The sequence below is a fragment of the Colius striatus genome, chromosome 3 (genome assembly GCF_028858725.1).
Source record: "Colius striatus isolate bColStr4 chromosome 3, bColStr4.1.hap1, whole genome shotgun sequence".
In the NCBI taxonomy this organism is placed as follows: Eukaryota; Metazoa; Chordata; class Aves; order Coliiformes; family Coliidae; genus Colius; species Colius striatus.
The window spans coordinates 81,718,785-81,739,762 of NC_084761.1; the positions used below are offsets into that span (position 1 = coordinate 81,718,785).

Sequence of the window (20,978 nt, forward strand, 5' to 3'; positions counted from 1 at the left end):
GCTATATTTCAAGAAGCACATCTGTAGCACTTTTTGATTAATTTATTTCTTTTCCTTCCTTTTTTTGTTTTTTCCCCAGGAACAGTATTTTTTTAAAGGTTACATAAATAAAGCTAAACTGCATGTGTGGCCACATTACAAACAGGCTGTGAAGATACTTGCTGGCAAGAAAACACTTCTAACTCAGAGACAAAAGTTGTACTGGCAAGGTTGACTAGAAGTCACTCTGTGGCAGGAATACAGCTGTTGTACTCATTAAGGAATTGAGTGGCACTACAGGTTTGAGAAATTTAATACCCCTCTGTTTTATGCTGCTTTAAACCACATTTTTGTGGCTGCCAACGCTGACAAATTGGTGCCTTATTTTGTATTTCATTTTGTCTTTCATTCATATTCAAACCAACATACTAGTATAAGGACATGAAGAACTTCACATGATTGCTGCAAATTTAAATGATACATCACACAGCATCAGGAGAGGAGTTGTTAAACATACCAGTTTAAAAGACAGAGTAAGACCAATCAATATATCAGTACTTCAGACAATCTACCTGTAGTACTTGAAAGCACAAGTGCACTGGTGTCATAATCAATTATTGTGGATATTTTTCTAGATATTAAATTATGGTAGAAAAAAGCCTGCTTGCAAATCACATACTGTAATTCATCAATACATTCATTACTCTCTTGTTTATTATGCCAATCAATCATTTATCATCTGTTAGGAACACAATGCAAGTGCATCACTGGGTTTCTTCTATTAAGAAATCAGTGCACATACCTGACAAGCAAGGTAAAATCAAGAAAGAAACAAATCTCAAAGAGCTAGGGCCAGCATGAGTAAATCTTTTGGGAAAATATCACAGACTCATTGTGGTTTAAAGAGGTATGTAAATTGCCATTTCACTGCAACTCTAAAGTCATATTTTCTTTAATGGAAAGTATTTCTAATACATTGTAAGCATATGACCAAAGAATGCCTTTAATGAAGAATATCAGCTTTCTTTTCCGAGCATTCCACTGTGATTTTGTAAACAAAAGGAGGGTAAGCAAGCAGTAGCTGCAGCTAGTGTATAGCATGAAAGCAAGGCAGCAAAATTTTCACTTTGAAAAAGTTTATTTTTTTTAAGTTGGACTAGCTCTTTGATGGTAGTATTGTTTCCTGTCTTTAAAAGTAGCTCAAGAGCCACATTTTAAAAACAGTAGCGGCAGAAAAGCAAGGTACAAGGTAAGTAGAGTTGTTAATTGAAATATGAAGTAGCAGGTGCAATCTTCTAAATAATTTAAGTGGAGGTATAATTTTGGTAGGTTGTGTGCAAATTTGTGAGACAAAAAAAAAGGTAAATGGAGCTGCATGCTAAGCTCTTATATTCAGAAACCAGAATGACTAGTAATCTACAAAGGAAAACTGTGTCTAGCTACAGGTATTGACTAATGTTAATACACATGCATGAGTTTCCTAAAAGCTATAACAAACTTTGCTTTTTGGGGAAAAGGGATAGAGTATCTGCAGTTAGTCAATCTCACTGCAGAGCCAAACCTACCTGGAATGAAATACTGTTCTTTAGCTAAATAAAGAGAAAAAAAAATAGAAGATGCACCTGAATGTCAGCAAGCAAAGAATGAGTTTTATTAGATTAAGTATGGACTACAGTTAACTACAGATAATTAAGTGAAAAAATGTGTATTCACAATGAGAGCTGATAAACAACCAAGTGTGAATAGTCATAAATGTATCCGGAACATGGATAACAAACAGATCTCATCTGGTATTTGCACTTGAGACTGAATAAATTATGAAATATGAAATGCACCTGGAACAGCTGGATACCATATGATAGAAGTTAGAGTTTAGAGAAATGTAAGTAGGAAATGGAATAAGATTAGAAAAAGAAAACAGTAAATTTCAGTATGAGGTAAGCTGCCTTATAAAATAAATATGTCATGTTTCCATATTTAGCTAGAAAATTTTAGATCTTTCACATACTCTAGAGCCTTGTGGAAATTTTACAAAATGATTTATGTTGGTGATACTTGCAGTGAATAACTTTAGCATTTCATTCTGAAGTATTATATATTGCATTTCTTTTGTTAGATTTAATGCTGCTCAGAAACAGTGCCAAATGTGTTAACTATAGCAATGTTCCGTGATCCAACAGTCTATGACTTCCACGATTTCCCCCCTTCAGTCAAAGAACTAAAAAGGATTTTGCAATGTTTAATAATTCCATAGAGAGCCAGCTGCCTTCATTAGAACTGCTATAACCACTGTTTTTGCCAATAAAAGAAAAATAGCAGTTGAACTAAGAAAATTACCTGAGCAGCGGAATTTCTTGCTTTTGATCTGGCCGATCCTTTTGTTTGCCAGACGGCGGGGGCTGGTGCAACGGGCACCACTGGTCTCAATGGGGTTTGTATGAAGATAATCCGCCAGCCACTTCAGATGGCAGTCACAGATAAATGGATTTTGAGCCAAATGCCTTTTATGAAGAAAAAAATTATAATTTCACACATTATTTCCCTTTGGTCTCTCCAGTTCTCAATATTTTTAGTACATAGGAAGTCATATTAAAGACAATCATAAACAAGAGCGTACATACAAGGTCTGAATTGCACGTAGGGGTGAGAAGGTGCCTTTCGCAATGGTCTGAAGCTTGTTGTCATACAAGGAAAGAAGATTCAAGTTGTGCAGATCTTGAAAAGCATCAACTCGCAGGCAATTGATCTTGTTGGCATTCAATAATCTATTTAATCGAAGACAATTATAAAAATGAAAGAAGTTTCTCAGAGTTGCTGCAGCTTCTGCGTTTTTCACAGATAATTCTTTTTGTGTATTTGTAACCAGAACAAGAGACGTAGAAACAAATATTTACAGTGACATGTAGCATTTCAGTGAATTGAAATATCATATTTAGGTGTTCTGAAATTATTCCTAAATATTCCTAAATATTCCTAAAATTTTGGAGGTGAAACGTGGGATTATTGAGCTAAAATCACTCTTCTCGCATGTGCTGGCAGAATGCCTGTGTGTGTGATATTTGTCTGTGCAAAGAAAGAAGCTTAAAAAATCAAGTATCTGCAAGGAAAATTAGTTCCTTTTGCCAAATAAACAAACACGCAAAAAAGGAACTGAACACAGTGTTCATTAGCTGGAAGAGATGTGCAGTGGCACTTTTAATTATATGTTACTAATCAGCATGCTGCCACATTAACAGAGTTGTAGTAAAAACTAGTGGTATGGAATATATCCAAAATCTGTCTTGGATCCTTTTTCCTCTCCATCTTCAAAGGGAACCTTTTCTTCCCTGTACCTCCCAGACTTCAAGCCAATTTAAACCAACTCCTTCATGCTTTTGAGAAGAAAAAAAATTAAAATGTCATTCAACTAGATGCATTTTTTCCCTTTCCAGAAAGAAATGCAATGGTAGATTTGAAAACCAAAGTCTAATAAAAAAACTTCACCACACAAGTAGAAATTTACTTAGATCAAAATGTATTGTCTATGCAAAGTACACCAAAATATGGCCATTTTTAAAATTCAGAAAAAACAGAAGGGGAGATGTCTCTTCCTTTTCTCTTTTTTTTTTTTTCTTAACACAAAATATGAAATATGCTTTTAGGACTAAAATCTCTTTAAAGGAAAACAGGAATACACAACCCCCAGCTGCTACAGTACTTTGTGACTAAAATACATCAAAATGTAAACCTCTAGGTGGAGTCAGAACTTGAATTTTATTTTTTATTTCCTTACCATTTCACCATCTTCAACAAGTTCTTAATAGTAGACATTTTGATGGTCACTAAAATATGAACTCTGGACATTAAATACTTCTATTCAAATGGAATAACTTTTAGATTCTTTTAAGAAGCAGCTTTAAATCAACAAGTTGGTTACTCTGCAACAATTTCTTCTGAAAATGCCACTGGTGTTTTACGGAGTATTACAAAAATTTGTTTTGCACAGTATTAGTGCACAACTGCTTCAGCTAATTGTAGACAATATTCGATAAACATATCACTGTGACATTCTTTTTCCTAGTATTAAATCTAAAGAGAAATGGTTTACAGGATTACATATGTATATTTCCAAACTGTTAAATGAAATAACAGCTGTATTTCATATTCAAGGAATTGTATGGAGAAGAATGTCAGCAAACATTAACAGTCATCAATGAAACTGTATTGTAACTCTCTTCTTCCATAGGTACAAGTACAATTACTTAGCATTTAAACTACAAATATATTCTCTGTATAAAACATGGGGTTTTTTTTTATGGTTCCCAAGCAATTTTATACATAGTATTTGCTGTTCACAGGGCAAGGCAGTATCATTTCTTATATTTCTTATTTTAGGCTGAGACAATCGGTGAGATGTGATCAAATTCGTGGATGAATGGCATGCTGGCCTACAACAGTCTTGACTCTTTGGCTTTAACATAATTTGTTTTTATTATATTTTAATCTTACATATGAGATTTTTCTGCCAGTTCTTCTCCAGGCAAAAATCTGTCATCATGTTTACCCTCCTGAATTATCCCAAAATAGAATAAATATTAAAACAATACTTACAGTAATTGCAGAGAAAACAGTCCTTCAAACAGGCCCTTTGGAAGTTCTGTAATTTTATTACCATAGAGAACACTGTACCAGGAAATAATAAAAGCAAATAAAGCCACCATTATGAAAAGCATATACTATGTGATTTTGACTTTTAAAATAAAGACATTTCCATTTTCCTGAAGGGAATTTAACAGCAACAATTTGATACTTTTAAGTTCCTTGTGATCCAGTGAGGTAGCAGGAGCACACATTTTCTGAAAAGTGATGTTGCCCAAGAGCTCTCAGCAGAATCAGCACTTCACTGTACCAAGGGATCTTGGTGGGGGAATTTGTGGTTCGTAAGAACAATTAGCTGGGTAATAGAAGAAATATTTTACTTTCTTCAACTGTTTGCCATGAACACATTTATAAAAAACTCATGCATTTTCAGTGTTCAGTTGTGATTGAGTTATCACTATAACATTTATAAATTATTTTTGCATCTTTCAGAATCAATAGAATATAAATGAAAACTGTGCAGGGAGTCAAAAATCCAAACCAATTTCACTATGAGAAAATTGCAGAAATTTGTTTGACCAGATCAAACAGATACCTACAGTGAATTGAGTGAACGTAAGCCCTGGAAAGCATCTGGAGCTGCTTCAGAGATCTGGTTATTGCTCAGGTCACTGAAATAAATAAAACTGGGTTCAATTAAGCCAAACTATTTTACAAAATAGCCATTAGAATTAGTACACTGAAAAAAAATTGCATGGTTAAAAACAGATCTATCAATTGCTTGAAAAAAAATGACAGAAGATTTACCTTTCTTAACTGCACAAGTATATTTTACAAAGAATTATGTTTGCTACAGCTACAGGACTATACATCTTCAAAGACATACTGAAATAAGAGAAGATTATCCCCATTAATTATTTTTTTAATAGAATGTTCACTACAGTAACACATTGCTTCTATGCAGGACTACATTATATAATTTCAATACTTTGTAAAAACCAACTATTATTAATGTGGGAAAGACATTACATGGTCTTAATAATCAGGCTGCCATATCAGTTAATCTTCCAGCAGCCAAACTTTCTTAAATGCTTATACATTAACTGCAGTTCCTCTGTATGACCTTGACTTTTCTTTTGTTTTTATAGAGATATATATGTGTGTGTATGTATATAAAAATTAAATTACTGAGTACGTACATTCTTCGAAGCTTTTTATATGGTGAGAAAGCTCCAGGAGGTATGACCTTGATTGAATTTTGTTCTAACCGTCTGTAAAAGAGTAGTAACAACGTGAAAATACAAACCCCAAGCCAAACAGCAATCTACAGCCATAAAATAAATAGAAGGGGAAGACTTTAACAAAGACAACTGCTTTTGCTTTCTTTTTCAGCATAATTTTTATCTTGAGAATCAAGGTCATTTCACTTCAGTTTTCATTACAAAAAAGACCAGGTTTTGCCTGTAAAACCAAATCTTTTAACCTACAGAGTGTAATGTTGTAAATCAAAATGAAATATCGATTTCGTTTCTAAAGCTTATTTTCAAAGCACACAAGATTTTTGGAAAATTTAATCTTGAATTGTCATTAAAAAAATCAAACTTGCATTGCTATTAATTGTTTCTCAATTTATTATTCACACGCAGAGACTTACATAGCAAGTTTTATTTAGACTTCTGTGAGTCAATCACTGCAATATGCGAACCATAGGAAAGAGAAGAAGAATGTTCCTGCTGAACAGATATGTTGCTATCTGCAGTAAGGTAAATGCCATATTTTTAAACATGTGCATATGATTTCTTTAGATACAATATGTAACACATTTTTGTTAAGACAGAATACTAGGATTGCACAGTCATACTTCTAACTTCTTTAAACAAATATTTTACACTAAAATTCTAGTTTCTGTTACCAGCCATATTTGCTTTGTATGCATAGTGGCTGTGATTGAAGCTTGCCATATTGCAAAGTGTGATTTTGCTGATGGAAACACTTATCCAGGAATTTTTTTAACTTCCTGAGCTTTACATATGGGAAATCCATGCTGATACAGACCTATGGCCCACTTGCCAACAAGTTAAACAGAGCCAGGAATAAACATATTTAAAGTAGAAGCCACTTCTTCACACATCACAGTATTTCAAGGTTAGACAGTGCAGTGCAAAAATTTCTAGAGATCTAATAAATGAAACTACACTAAGAAGTACAACAAGAAAAGGCAGTATTATTCAAACTCCATACCATGCTTATCTCATAAGCTTTCTATTTCCCTCTTTCGTGCACACAAATCAGCTCTTACTATGATCTAGGTACATAAAGTCAACGCTAAAAATTTATTTCATATAAGGAATCAAAATTGTAATGAATTTACCTCACTATTTTTAATTACCTTTTAAATATAGATTCAAGAATATGAACCTATTTTTTTCCTTTATCTTTGTTCTATTAACTCTCTTCTGTTTCACTTCTGCTCTGATAGAGACACATATGAGTCTCTGTGTGTGCAGTCTAACTAGTAAGCTCATATATTCACTTTGAGTACACCTTTCCAAGAAACTATCCTTGTAAATATTGTTTCTTTTTGTAAAGTTTCTCCAGAGATCACACTATGGTTGAACCAAAGATTTTTTTGCTGCCTTTTTAAAGTTTTATTTGAATGGAGATGTTGATATAATTAATACTCAAAATCTTCTAAATCTGATCGTGCTTTACATTAGCAGAATTTGTTCTTGAATGGCTTATAAAGAAGCCAAGAAACAAAAAAGCCTGAAAAAAAATCTTCCTGACACAGAAAAATCTCACTTCATCAGGTCTGTTTTAGACAGGGTTCATGTTTTTAAAAAGTCTTTAAACTAGGAAAATGTTGCCTCCTTGCTACAGTTTTCAGGTATATTTTAAACACTTGCAGGGAATCCCATGGCACAAGACTGTTAACTTTTTCCATAAAAACAACATTCTTTTATGTGCCTTCCCCTTGGCTGAGCCTTTCAGACCCAGGAAACACACTTTGTGTCAGACTAGGAGTGTTGACTAGGCTATAGAGGAACAAGGTCAGTTTTCTCCAGTACACTTGCACAGGTGCAGAAGGCAAATATCTGAGTAAGTAAAACTCCCTTAAGTTAAAAGTCAATACCAAGTTAGACCAAACTCAGGTTTTTCTATTCTTACATTTCATGTTCAGCTTAGTTTCCTCAGAAAATAAAGATTATGCATGCTTATCATCTAAACAGTTTTCTACTCAGCTGGCTAAGTCAAAGAGAGGCAAAACTTTCAGATAATAAATTTCTAAAAATTTCCTTATTTTAGCAATGCGAAGGAGTTGAGAAACCAAATTAACCCAGCCATGAAGGGAATGTCAGTCATCCATTCATTCCTGTTACACACTCTATTTGTCAGTAACCAAATACCCAGCCACCAGGGATAGCCTGACCAGACATTTATCAGATGTGTAAAACCAGCAGAGGGAAACATGTAGGGTGTATGCAGAGGACTGGAAAGACGGGGGGGAAATACACTGGTAAAGATTAGGCTATATTACAGAGGACCTGAGTTAGAGGGAGAGAGACTGGGGAAAAATGCCTCTGTGTATATGGCAAAGACATATACATGCTCCCACATTAAGCTGTCACAAGCCTCATTTATACATGCTGCTTCTTAGACCATGTGATGTAGGGATTTGTAACCTAGTTCTGGAGAGGCTCCAGTCTACGTTGACCTAAATACTATCAAAGTATTTTCCACTTCCACTCTTTTAATTTAAAACTATATTAGTTCTATAAGGTGAAATAACTTACAGACCCACTTATGTCACAATATTTATATGGCTCCAAAACCTAGAGAAGTCCTACTACAGTATAATTCTGAAAGCTATTTTTCTAGCAGCTCTAGTAGAGTGTACTACCAACTCACTGATGAGTATGTAAAATGAACTCCATGTAAACTGTACCTAACACTTCTTTTTAGTGAGAAATTTGTAGTCTAATAGACAGATTGTGCAGTATTTGGAAAAAAAAAAACCTACAAGGTCTTCTGGATAAAGGACCTGTTACAGTAGGACCATCTAAGTATGTCTTTTAGCTCACAACAAAGTGTACATGCTATGACAGACCAGATTTCAGAAAATGACATTAGTATCAGAAAGGAAAAATAAGACTAAATAATACAGAACAAAAATCTTTTATATCTCATTTCTTCTGTAAAGAAAGTAAATTGAATTAACATTTTTCAGGCTTTGTTATCCTCTGATTTTCTGCTTTATCTTCCTAGAATCAGCTGAATTTCAGAGTGTAAATTTGCATCCACTCTTCCAGAGAAAAATCTAATTAGGGATAATCCAGGGTCACAAAGTATAGATAGACTAATGTCTAAAGGAAATTTGCATTCTGCTGATAAAACCCAGAGTAATTAAAAACTCCTTTATATTAATTCATCATATTAAATGAAACATTTTTAATTCTGGAAAAGGATGGATTGTAGTTATCTATAACTGAAAAAAATCATCTGCTAAGTGCTTGCAAATGACATGGCCAGAAGAACCATTATATTACAAACAGATAAGATCAGTATTTTTCCATGGAATTTGTATTAAATTTTGTTCACAACACCTCCTTTCAAAGTCATCCCAGAAGTCATTTACAAAAAAGAATAATCATCTATGTATCATAAACAGTGCCTTGGTGGTTTCTTTTTCAAAAGTCACTATCAATTTTAGCAGAATATTTAATAAGATAAGATAATGGAGGAAGACAGTTAAATACATGTTTCATCAAAGCCTGCACTGCCTCATGTATAAGAAGTACTCTACCCATCACTACACAAATGCTAATTAATGCTCTTAGTAGTAAGCCTTTTGCTCCTTTTAGTGTTTCAGTTCAAAGAAATTCTGCATCAATACCTAAGTGTTTTACTGTCTTTTAACATTGCCAAACTGTTTGAAATCTTTTTTGAAGACTATTCCCTAATCTCTCCTCTCTAGGAAATGCACTGTGAACATCTCTTTTTCTAAATCTTTCCCCCTTGATTATCACTGCATACAGTGTAATGTACAACCACCTACTATTCTAAGAAACAAAGGTGCTTCTGCAGTTTTGACATTCAACCTAATCAAATCAAACCAAAGTAGGTCCCCAGTAAGTAGATGGATTCTTTCCACTCAGTCCCAGAGAGTCCTGTGACATATAAATCACTTGACACTTTCCAGGAGAATGCTGTTGTCTACTATTAGCCCGCAGCACACCATTACTGATTACAACTTCCGCACTGACAGAGGCAAACAACATGCTTATTTATACTGACACTTTTAATCTAGCTTATTTTCCCACTATAAAAAGTCATTTCTATTAATGACTTTTGCACCAAGAAAGAAGGCAGACTGGGAATGAAGAACACCCTCTTCTCTACAGAATCTTTTCATTTTAAGTCATGCAGATGGGGTACAATATACTAAGCCTGCCCAGTAGAGAAAGGTAAAAAATACAAAAATACTGAACAGAGATGTGCTACACCTAAACACATTTCATACTGGGTCAGAGTTATACCTAAAAAAACCCTTGTTCTGCTATAACAAAATAAAATAAAATAAAATAAAATAAAATAAAATAAAATAAAATAAAATAAAATAAAACATCTTCCCTAAGAAAACATAAATTTGAATATGGAGTAGAAAATCAGCTGGGTATTTTAGAATGAAACAATCAGAACATAGCATCTCAATTAAGCAAATTTGGAAAATGCAATAGTAGCCTTAGTAGTTAATTAATCTATAGTTTTAATTCCGGCATCTCGTCATTTACTATAAATCTGTAAGAAGTTTGTCAAAAAATCCAAAAAGAATTATTACTACTACAGTGAAGAAAGTGTAAGCTATGCAATGGGTCTGATGTATTGCACAGATGCTGATTATACATGGTAATAAAATTGACAGCTCCTCTTTGCATTTTCCCCATCTGCTTTTGAAGTAAATGGCAAAAACAGCTGTCAGAAAACAGAAAATAGATTTCAGTGATAGAATTCAGCTCAGCTCCTGAATCTGTAGAACTGTAATACACAGCCAACACATCTCTTGTCATATGCAACATCTGCCAGGTTTTCAGGGGGTTTTTGTTTGTTTTTAAAACACGGAAGTGGTCATGGTCTCCTTTTGCTACAGGAATCCTTCAGGCTATTAAACAAAGTACTTTTTTTATTTTCTCAACAACTGCACCTCCAGAGTACTAATATCCAATAAAAGTTGCTTCTAACTTTAGCAGCAAAAGAATTCTGTCGAAATCTCTGATATCATCCATGTCTAACAAAACAAAAAATATATTTTGAATTACTATATTACTTGCACTTTAGAATTTCAGTCTCTAATTCTATATATTAATAAATCTGTCTGACAGTTTTCTAAATATTTGCATATAAAGAATCACTGTCAATGTTGCCCTAAAGCTTGCCAAACTGTTAACATCCACTTTAATTGTTCTATCAAATATTTCCTCAGGGGATTGACAGTAAATGACAGACACCTCCTCAGACTGCATTACATCAAAAAAGTAATAGGAATTGTCATTCTAAAGCTGTTAAACAATTCATCGCATTTATTCAAAAGCAAGTCCCAAACCTGCATTTATTTAAATTTTCATGAGAGAAAGGGCCACCTCATGCTCTGAACCCTACAGCACCATTAATGATGACAGGCTTTATATTCCTTAATTGTTACAGATTCAGGTTGTAGGCAAAATTCACCACTTTTTAGAATAATTATTTGCTCAGTACTTTGGCATCTGTCAGAGTGTGGCTCCAGTGCAATTAGCCTGAGTCACCTAGAGTCAAGTTAAAGCCTCTCTAATTAGCCTATTTTTGATGAAAGTCATTATACTACAAAAACTACTTGAGCTGTTCAGAGTAATTGCATTAAATTCAGAAAAAAAGAAGAGATGTAATCCTGCTGTACTCCTGGCTCACCACAAGCAGTGACTTGTCAATCTGCTCTCACTGAGCAAAAACTCTAGCTACAGAATCCCACTGATGTGTGAGACGACGGTGTGGAAAGGAATCCTTAATGCCCAACAAACAATACATGGAGTTACACCATACATTTGAGGCAAAAATCTAAATGAAGTTTTTTTTTTAACTGAGAATACTTTTAACAAGTGATTGCTGCTTACTGGACCATGTAATTAGCAACATGTAAATAATGAAGAGAGCATTCCACTGATGATGAAATAAAAACACTGAAAAGTCAGCATCCATCGTTTTTTTTACAGCAACTTCACTCATATTATTGCTGAGGAAACGTTATCAGTAGTGAAGAGCCATATGTGAAAATAAAATCTAAGAGTAACACCACCTTTGGAGTGTGGCACAGCTGTCAAGATCTATGAGGGTTTTTCTGGAACAGCTAGATGGGCCTTCTCCAAGCTTCCCTTCATGCTGTATAAAATATTCATTTATTCCAAGCTTGAGCTATTTTCTTTCCCTTGGCTGAGTCAGAGAGGCCTCTCAAGGTGCCTCTTCTACTTCAATACCCACCAGAAACTTGTACAAAACCCTCAGAGGTGCAATAGTGTTCACTGCCAGCATCTACTTCGAATGTCTCTGGAAATCGGCACTGGTTTCATGTGTTTCTTTTCCAGTTGTGCTCTATGTCTCTACATCCTTTTGACTGTTGAAATTATTCTCTGTCCTCTGAATTTAGTTTTTAAGATAGGACACAAGGGTATGAAGAAACCCAAATACATGAATGAGACCAGCAGAGAACACATACTAATAACAGATTAAATATTCTACCTACAGAAAAGCCTAACAGCTAAAGTAAAAGTGTTTAGCAAATCTCAAACCATAAAGCCATATGATTTACTAGTAATTTTCAGATTTGAAATATATTTCAGTAAAAGTATGACAAATAATTTCTATTGTTTCTTTTGTGTTTGTTAAGTAGAAAGGATTATCTATCAAATTATCTAACCCATCTATTTCTGAGGCAGTCAAATAGAATATATTTTAAGTTTTGTGTAGGAAATATTAAGACAGAAATCCCAAAGTCAAGTTAAATGTAATTCAGTGAAATCTGCATTGGAAAAATAAATATATTAACATAAAAAAGTTAACATGAACCCAAGTTTAATTTGCTTAAAAGTTATTCAACATACTGCCTCATGGATAATGCATTTTGCACTATTCACATGTAATTATTGTGTGTTTACATCCATATTTCATACAAAATATAGGATTTTAGCAAATTTCTGCATTTTTTAGGAAGTAAACAAACCATTTTGTTTTATAAAAAAAACATTTTGTTGCAAGGGGAATAAATACTGGTTTTGCCAAGAAATAATGACTTTCTTAAGATCAAAGGAAAGTTTATAGAGAGAACTGTATTCACATCGTTAATGCCAGAGATGAACAGTCTAAACTAAGAGTCACTTATGAGAGGGAATAGTAAGTAAAAAAAACTTTCTAGTAAAATGATGAAGTAGTATTAGGTTTATTTTCATACAAAGATTTTCAAAGTTAAAGACAGTATTTGAACTAAATAGGGCCAGGGATGGTCTTTAGAATCAGGTGAGGCAGAATGTGGAAAAGTTCAGTCACAGTGTATATTGATACAAAAGTTTTGGTTTCATGTCAGCTATTTTGCACCAAGTATTTCTATTTCATTAGGAACTTTCTTTGGTCCTCTTCCATATGTAAAGTCATACTCTGTGAATTCTTTTGAATACACTTCTAGGGAAAAAATGAGCATATAACTAATAATTTATTACTAATAAAAATGCATTTAAAAATCATGCACTCTTATTTGATACAGCTTCTGAACACAAAAATGCCATAACTTTTACATAAAAGTTGTATATTTCACCAAAAAAATCAGAATGCCTCCCCAGGCCACTGCTAAAAAATCTGAATATCGAGTCCAATGCATTAGTCAGGATTGGTCTTAAAAAGCATTGGTCTTAAAAGCTATTTGAGAAGGGAGGAGGTAAGATCTGAAGAAAAATACACATCAAATACAGTTGAAGAGGAGTGTACACAAGAAAAATTAATTTAAAAAACATGGCAGTTATATGAATTCGATCAAAAGTTTGGATTGGTAAATTAACACCTGAGAAAATATTAGTCAGATCATGTGAATTTGTCAAAGGGGTATTTAGCAAATAGTAACATCTCCATAAAGTACTTACTTAAGTATCTTTTAATTCACTTTATTTCAATCCAGCAGTTTATGAAAATTCAAAAACTGGCACATTTTTCTGGCTTCCTAATGAACAAAGTATGTATCAATATTCATAAGCAACTGTATACTATAATAATTATTCTTTTAAATCCATAAATAGACATCTTTTCACGTGATATCAGCATACAATGGCAGTATTGTATGCATTTATTTTGGAAAGAACTAAGAAGAGATTTTGATAAATCAGTAAAATTTTCAAAAAGCCATAAGAATAATTAAATGGCCATGAAACAGTTTACAGCGAGATCAAGGTAGCATTGGAAGATTAATAAATATTTTCTGGAAAAAGTTTTGGTTTTAGAAGATTCTTGCAACTTACTAAAAATCTCAACACTACATAGGGAAACAAGACCAATGGCTATGTATATATAGAAATCAACTTGGCAAAATCTTTCCAGAACATCACTGGATGTGCAAGTCTTCGGATTGATAGCTTAATTGTCTAAGCAGCAAGTTATATTTATGAGTTAATATTTCATGTAAATCTGAAAAATTTAATGTTTTGACTTAAATTTCAAAGCAAAAGCAAATGCAGACACTCAACATTTGGACCCATTCCCTTCCAGATGCAATGATGCAGGGTTTGCTTTCATTTCTGTCAGGCTGCTGTAGACAGACGAATCACAGTTTGACCTGCTAAAAGTAGAGAAAGCTGCCTTATCTCGGACGTTTCAGTCTTCCTGCTATGTGAGTCTTTTAACTGTCTTCAATAAATGTGCCTAAATCCTTCCCAAGTGACTTTTCTCTGTAAAAGGTCATCCTTAGAAGCATCTTTGCATCTCAATGTAAGAGACTCTCTTCAACAGGTATTTATTTAAGGCTGTACTTTTACCTAAGGATGAATTTTAAAAGAGAATAGAAATGGTGAAACTGTACACATGCCAAGCTTAGCTTGGAAAAGATACATACATAGAGCTCCCAGTTCTCAAATAAAATTCAACATTTATGCAAAGCACTTCCTCAGTGTCTACAGTGTGATCAGGTCACTTGTCACTCTATCTTGGTTAGGTCCATCTGTCACGTTCAGTTCTGTCAGACCTCATTTCTTTTCTCCCCTTTTTCTGCTTATTCTTCCCCTTTCTCTATTTTCTTTTTTTTTTTCTCCTTCCTTTTTAATATAATTTGAGTGTCACTGTGAGAAGCAATCTCAGGAGCTTTTAATCCTGCTTAACATCACTCAGCTCACAAAGATGAAGTTGAGTGCTTGGCATAATACACAATCATTAATCAACACACTTATGAAAACAAAGTATAAGGGAGAATGAGATGGAGTAAAGAAAAAACATGGAAATCGGGGAAGTGAGACAAGACTGAGGGGATAAATTAGGAAACTCATGGGAAATGTAAATAAAGTTATTATGAAACAACCGTACAGCTTCTAGTTTTGGCATTCAAATGTTAAAAACCTTCATTCACAAGAAATAACTTTCTCTTGAAGGCCATAGTAATTAGGAATTCAGTGACTTTTCACTACACTGAATTATGAAAGTGAACTGTTAAAATTCCTGACTTCTCTATCTTTTTTCACATATTATGTGGTTTAGGGTCTTTTCTGCCTCTTACAAAGACTGAAACTATTTATACAAGTGTTGTTTAGTTAACAGTGGTAACCCTCCAGTCATCCTCCCCTCCTGCAAACCTTCCTCTTCCTCAAAAAACAATTGAGTGACTGCTATCATTCTATGAAAGAAGTGTAATTAATTCCTTTATTTGATTACTTAAATGGTTTTAACAGAAACAAAAATTAAGAAAAAAAATCAATTTAATTTTATGCTTCTTTGCTGAAATAATCTTTTATAGAAAGCTACTGTCATTGGAGAAGGTAATTCCTTCCTCAGAAACACTTATTGCAATCGTATTTATCTTCTTTTATACATAATACTAGAGTAAGGAAAGAGGTTTTAAAGTAACTTTGACTGGTAGCTCTAGCCAAAGAGAGGAGAGAAAATCATGAGAATGTAAGAAGAGCATTTTCACAAGGTAGTCTACCTCATTAATGGTTTCTTAGCCTCTTCTTTTCAAATAAGAACCTGTCACACCATTCTGAGGGAAGATACCAGTCCAATTAATAGAATTGCTGCTGGGTCTCTATTTGTAAGGTTTCTGATAGCCTGTTTGAACATGTGCCAAAAAGTCTCTATTCAAAGGAACTGGGGTATTTCTCCCTATCATTCAAGGAACTTTCATGCAGAAGGTGAATTCTAAAATGCAACCAAGTGCAAAGAGATTAATAGTGCTGAAAAACTAAAATGTGGAAGAAATGTCTGCATAGAGGCTGATAAATGCTATAGCCATTAGACAGGCTATACTTTCTAAACCCAATTATAGTAATAGCTTTGAACCTTAAGAAGGACCTTTAATACTTATAGTATATGAACTGTATGAGAAAGGAGGAAAGCACTTGGTGCATTAGACCACTGGAGTTGGTTAAGCTCGATAAACGCCACAATGAAAGAGCACCCCATAAAAATATCTGGAAAAGTGGAGAGGATTAAACAACACATCTAAGCCAACTCATGATGTTTCTAATGAATTAATAATGTATCACACTTTCCTCAAGTCAATCAAAAAAAGCTCAAGGCACACCGAGAAACAAAAATTTGAAGACAATTAATATGTAACATATATCAGCAATGTATTTTTGCCTCACAATGTTTAAAATATAGACATTAAAATAACAGGGGTACGAGAAACTTTTTAAAGCTCCCAAAATGTTTCCTGTAGGTATGAAACTTTTACATTTGGCTCAAAGGTAAATGTGCATCTGTGCACCTTTTTAATTCTGTGCTTCCTGCAGAATTAGTAGGGGTACTTAAACTCGGGAAGTCTTGGTGGTCAACCAATTATTTTTATTTTTTAAAAAATATATAGGGAATATAAAGTATTTCTGTCTCAAATACTATCATATTGATCGGACAGATCCTGCAAAGAAAAGCTTAGGCATTCTTATTTAACTATATGTGAGCTTATTTAGATAATAAAGAGGAGAATTAATTTTGCAGAATGGGTGTAACTGGTACAGATGCAATTGTACAATGTCAATAAAGATTAAGAATTACATTTACTGAGATGCTGAATACTTAATTTTGCTCTGAGCTTTATCACAGCAGAAGGGAAAAAGAGAGGACCACCACAGGCTTTATTCTTTTGCTTTCACTGGCAGCTACTTGGAGATAAGCAGTTCTGTTACTAAAGGCATCTTCCCAGGAGGCACTTGGCAGACAATGCATTGCCTGATAATTGACTTCAAGAAACAGGAATTGTTGGTTTTAGCCAACTGACTTCTTTGCAAATTGAGAAGTCAGACAGAGCAGTATCACAAAATCCTCAGAAACATCCTGATGCTCATTGGTAAATCCAACTGCACTGGAATGAAGCAGCATTTTGGGAACTGGTTCTGCCTCCTCCTGCTTCCCCCATCACAGAATATCTGCTCTTTCCTCAATCACTTCAGCATCCAATGAAAACTCATTTTCCGCAGAGGTTTAGGATATTACACCAAACTCAGAGACAGGGAGGCAACAGTGCAGTGCAAGCATATAGTCTCCATGTCAACTCTGGTACAGAGCAGTAGCCAGAGAATACAGCTCTTACTGTCTTAAAATGTCATCCCAAAACAGCTGTCCAGTAGAACTATCAAAGCAATGAAAAGTCGTGACATCAGTTTTAGATTCTAAACAGAAAGGCTCTTCTTTTACTTTTCCCAGAAGAGCAAACTTAGAGCTTCAGCATGCAAAATTTTATTCAGTTGAAACTATTAATGTTTAATACTCAAGAAATTCAATATTCCATTTAAAAGAGGTTTTAGCACATTATTTAGATACAGCTTAATTTATTAATCCCCTCAAAAAAAATTGCAAACATAAAATTATCAATGTGAATGTACACTAATCCTGCAGTTTAATGATACACACCAGATGGACAGAGAATAACAGTATTATTAACACTACCTAGATTTTATGCAGTGTCATCCCAGATGGACTGATAATGTAATGAATACAAAGTATTTTTTCGCAAAAACAGATTAGAAATCTTTTAATCAAAAAGAAGTCTCTGTTGGGTGAAGAGGAAGAAATCATAGAATCATTATGGTGGGAAAAGATCTTTAAGATCATCAAGTCCAACCACTAACTTAACATTTCCAGGTCCATCACTAAACTAAACCATATCCCTCAGCACCTCATCTATGTGTCTTTTGGATATTTCTAGTGATCGTGACTCCACCAACTCTCCGGGCATCCCGTGCTTTACAGGGTACTAAGGAGTTGAATGCAGTCAATGCTTCCCATTGAGAGAAAGAATGGAAGAAAATGGGTAGAGAACATAGCAATACATCACATATCTATGATCCTATGTTGACAGTAAACTTCACAAGAGGCACAAAAACAAAACATGGGATTACAGACTTCAAAAATATAAATATGGATCATATTCTTATTAAGAATAAACTACTTTCTATATAAGAACAAAGAAGTAAGAGGCAAAAAATGGATGGATGAAAATAATTTGTCAAATTTTAAGTAATTCTATGAAAAAGGGCTGAAAATAAAGTTTAAAGTCAGCATCATGGGAGAAGGTTATTCACACAACATACAATAAAAGACAAGTGGCAGAAAAGATGTAAGCACCAGAGGTGGACTATAAAGTTGGCTGAATCCATAACAACACAACTTGGTAGTACTCATCATTGAATTATGTAAATTACAACCTACAAACAGGTAACAACACTGTAGGGAAGAGGAATTTGTCCAAAGTAAGGGAGTTTTAAAATGTTCTTGTCATTCAAGTATGCTTAGAAAATCAGATGAAAATGTTCAGTTGGAAATTGAAAAAAATATTAGTGAATAAGAAAAACTACTGAAAAGATTGGACAACATCTGGCATATGTACATAGAAGTCTAATCCTAATTTTCTTCTGTGTGCAAGAATCTGGTGGTGGTACTATAAAAATCAGTGAATTAATAATAATTTGGCTGTTAAAGCCTGTACATTCTTCAGAAAACAATAGGGAACAAACTCATTTCTCTTTCCCTTTCTCTCTAAGAGCTGGGGAGCTCCTGCCAAAGCTTGTGCTTAATAAAGCCATGTGTGTGGGAACTACAGTACTCGCCATACCCTTCTGCCTGGTGTTCGGCAGCTCCTCAGCATTCTCAACGCTACTGTGACAGCACACTCATCTCTTCAAACATTTACTGTCAGTTACCATTTTGGCATACTGACAACATTATCACATAAGGAATAAGTGTAAAAGCAGATTATTTTATGGGATACAATCACTCTTTATAATCTAATCTCAATGGGTTGCTGTAAGCAACAGCTGCAAAGTAGCTTTTTAAAAATGAAGCTTTTAAACACTTTTTATTGTATGATAACAATATAAGAACTTTGCAATCTTTCTGAATGCTACAGTTAGTAAAAAGTAGTCTTTCCCTGAGCATCTAATAAAGGAACATACAAATAGATTTGATTTTCAGAAAAGTCTGTGGATGAAATAACTGGATTACATCCATGAACTTCTCATTACTGACAAAGCTGTAAGAGCTAAGGAAATGGCCTAGGACTCTTCAATGGAAAACATGGTGCAATGTGTACTAGCAGTTACAGAATGAAAGGATTATTAGGTTGCAAAAGTCAAATGAAAGAAAACTAAAATTCCACTAATATGAAGTGATGGTTCACTATCATCTGAATACTGTACTCAACTCTGGTCATTGTAGGTCAAAAAGATTTAGAAAACAAAGAGTTCAGAGAAAAAGGCAGAGACTAATTAAGACATGAAAACTTTTGGCATCCATAAAGATTGAACAGACTTGGAATCATTTAAAGAGATGAATGAGGGAAGCATACAAAACAGAAGATGGCAAGACAAATTATGAATGTGAATGCATTGTCCCTTCCTCTACAAATACAAAGGAAAATAAATGAACTTATAAAAGACTATTTTGAATGCAATTGCCTCCTCGAAAATTTATTAGATTAAAATAACATGAAGATTAAGAATATAATAGGGTTTAAAGTAGATTGGATGTTTCAAAGAAAATCTTTTTTTTCTTGAAAAATCATGTGATTCTCATAAAAACTTAAGTTTATCTCTCAGTTTCAGAGTCTTTCATGTTCCTAATTTCATTTAACTTCCTATACATTTTTCTCCTTACCTTCTACTCATCTGGAAAGCTTTGTTCTCACTGTAAGGTTAGTGCAGCTTACCGCTGGCTCAAATTATCTGACTTTCTGTTCGTTTTACTCAAAGTATAAGGTAATCACTGGGGTTCAGTTTTTGTGTCACATTAGCATTCACTGATATGCATCTGTTTGATATAAAATAATTACTAAAGTTCAGCTTCCTAATATTCTATCTATTCTTGCACCAGCTTTTGAATAAATGTCTGTCAATGTGTCTTAGGGCACGAATGACATTACATACAATGCAGAAGTAACAGCTTACATTGTATGATCATAAACGATATCCACTATCACACAGTATACATATGGTACACATATTGAGCACACACATACAAATTTATCTGTATTACTAAATTATGAATCTCAGAATGTGAAAAGGTCTCACTCTGAGATTTGAATACTGCCTAGTCTATCAGAAAACACGGAACCTTGGTCTGAAATCTGTTAAATGCTTAGCCAAATACCAGAGGTGTCATGTGGTTGCTTTTATTCTCCAGGCCAATAAACTGTTGAAGATCACACCAGTCTATGCTTAAAAGTCAACAACATTTCTTACATAGAAAGTATAGTGAATCGATTAGTGGAAAGCAGATTTCCAGTCTGTAAATTCTCATTTACTTTTACTTTACACTCATTTCTTTTCACAGCGGATTCAAAGTCAACCAGTAACTCCTATATCCTATGATTTCTTTGAGTTTGATGCCCCTTAAAAAAAGGTTCAGGAACACACATGCAGTTTCTAGTACTCAGTTTCTCAAGGAAGTATACATGTTAACAGCATATACCCCTACTAAAATACGTAAGTCCACTGGATAGAGATGCAAAAGTCAGTCTTCCAGTGTCTGTAATCACCATTCAATAGTTAGCAGCAGAAATATAGTGGGCGCTATTTGAGACATACTCCCTATTTCTTTCTTTCTTGCAATATTTTTCCTGCTTCTCTGCACACAGACATACCTATGCAAGAAAAAAAGTCAGTCTAGAACTCATTAAATAGTGAAAACAGTCTATGTAGCCTTCCAGC

The 20,978-nt window shown here is 34.0% G+C and overlaps 1 protein-coding gene across 2 annotated transcripts in view; it reads right to left on the bottom strand.

Moving 5' to 3' along the window:
- SLIT2 (slit guidance ligand 2) overlaps nucleotides 1–20,978 on the bottom strand; it is a 265,496-nt gene that overhangs the window by 68,128 nt on the left and 176,390 nt on the right. Inside the window, exons 10-15 of one of the 2 annotated variants that reach the window (XM_061991808.1) lie at nucleotides 5,757–5,828; nucleotides 5,157–5,228; nucleotides 4,570–4,641; nucleotides 2,601–2,744; nucleotides 2,317–2,480; nucleotides 1,545–1,568 (exon numbers count right to left, since the gene is read on the bottom strand). In XM_061991808.1, coding sequence (XP_061847792.1) covers nucleotides 1,545–1,568; nucleotides 2,317–2,480; nucleotides 2,601–2,744; nucleotides 4,570–4,641; nucleotides 5,157–5,228; nucleotides 5,757–5,828 — 548 coding nt within the window. The remainder of the gene's footprint in view (nucleotides 1–1,544; nucleotides 1,569–2,316; nucleotides 2,481–2,600; nucleotides 2,745–4,569; nucleotides 4,642–5,156; nucleotides 5,229–5,756; nucleotides 5,829–20,978) is intronic. The other variant, XM_061991809.1, reaches the window with a different exon arrangement.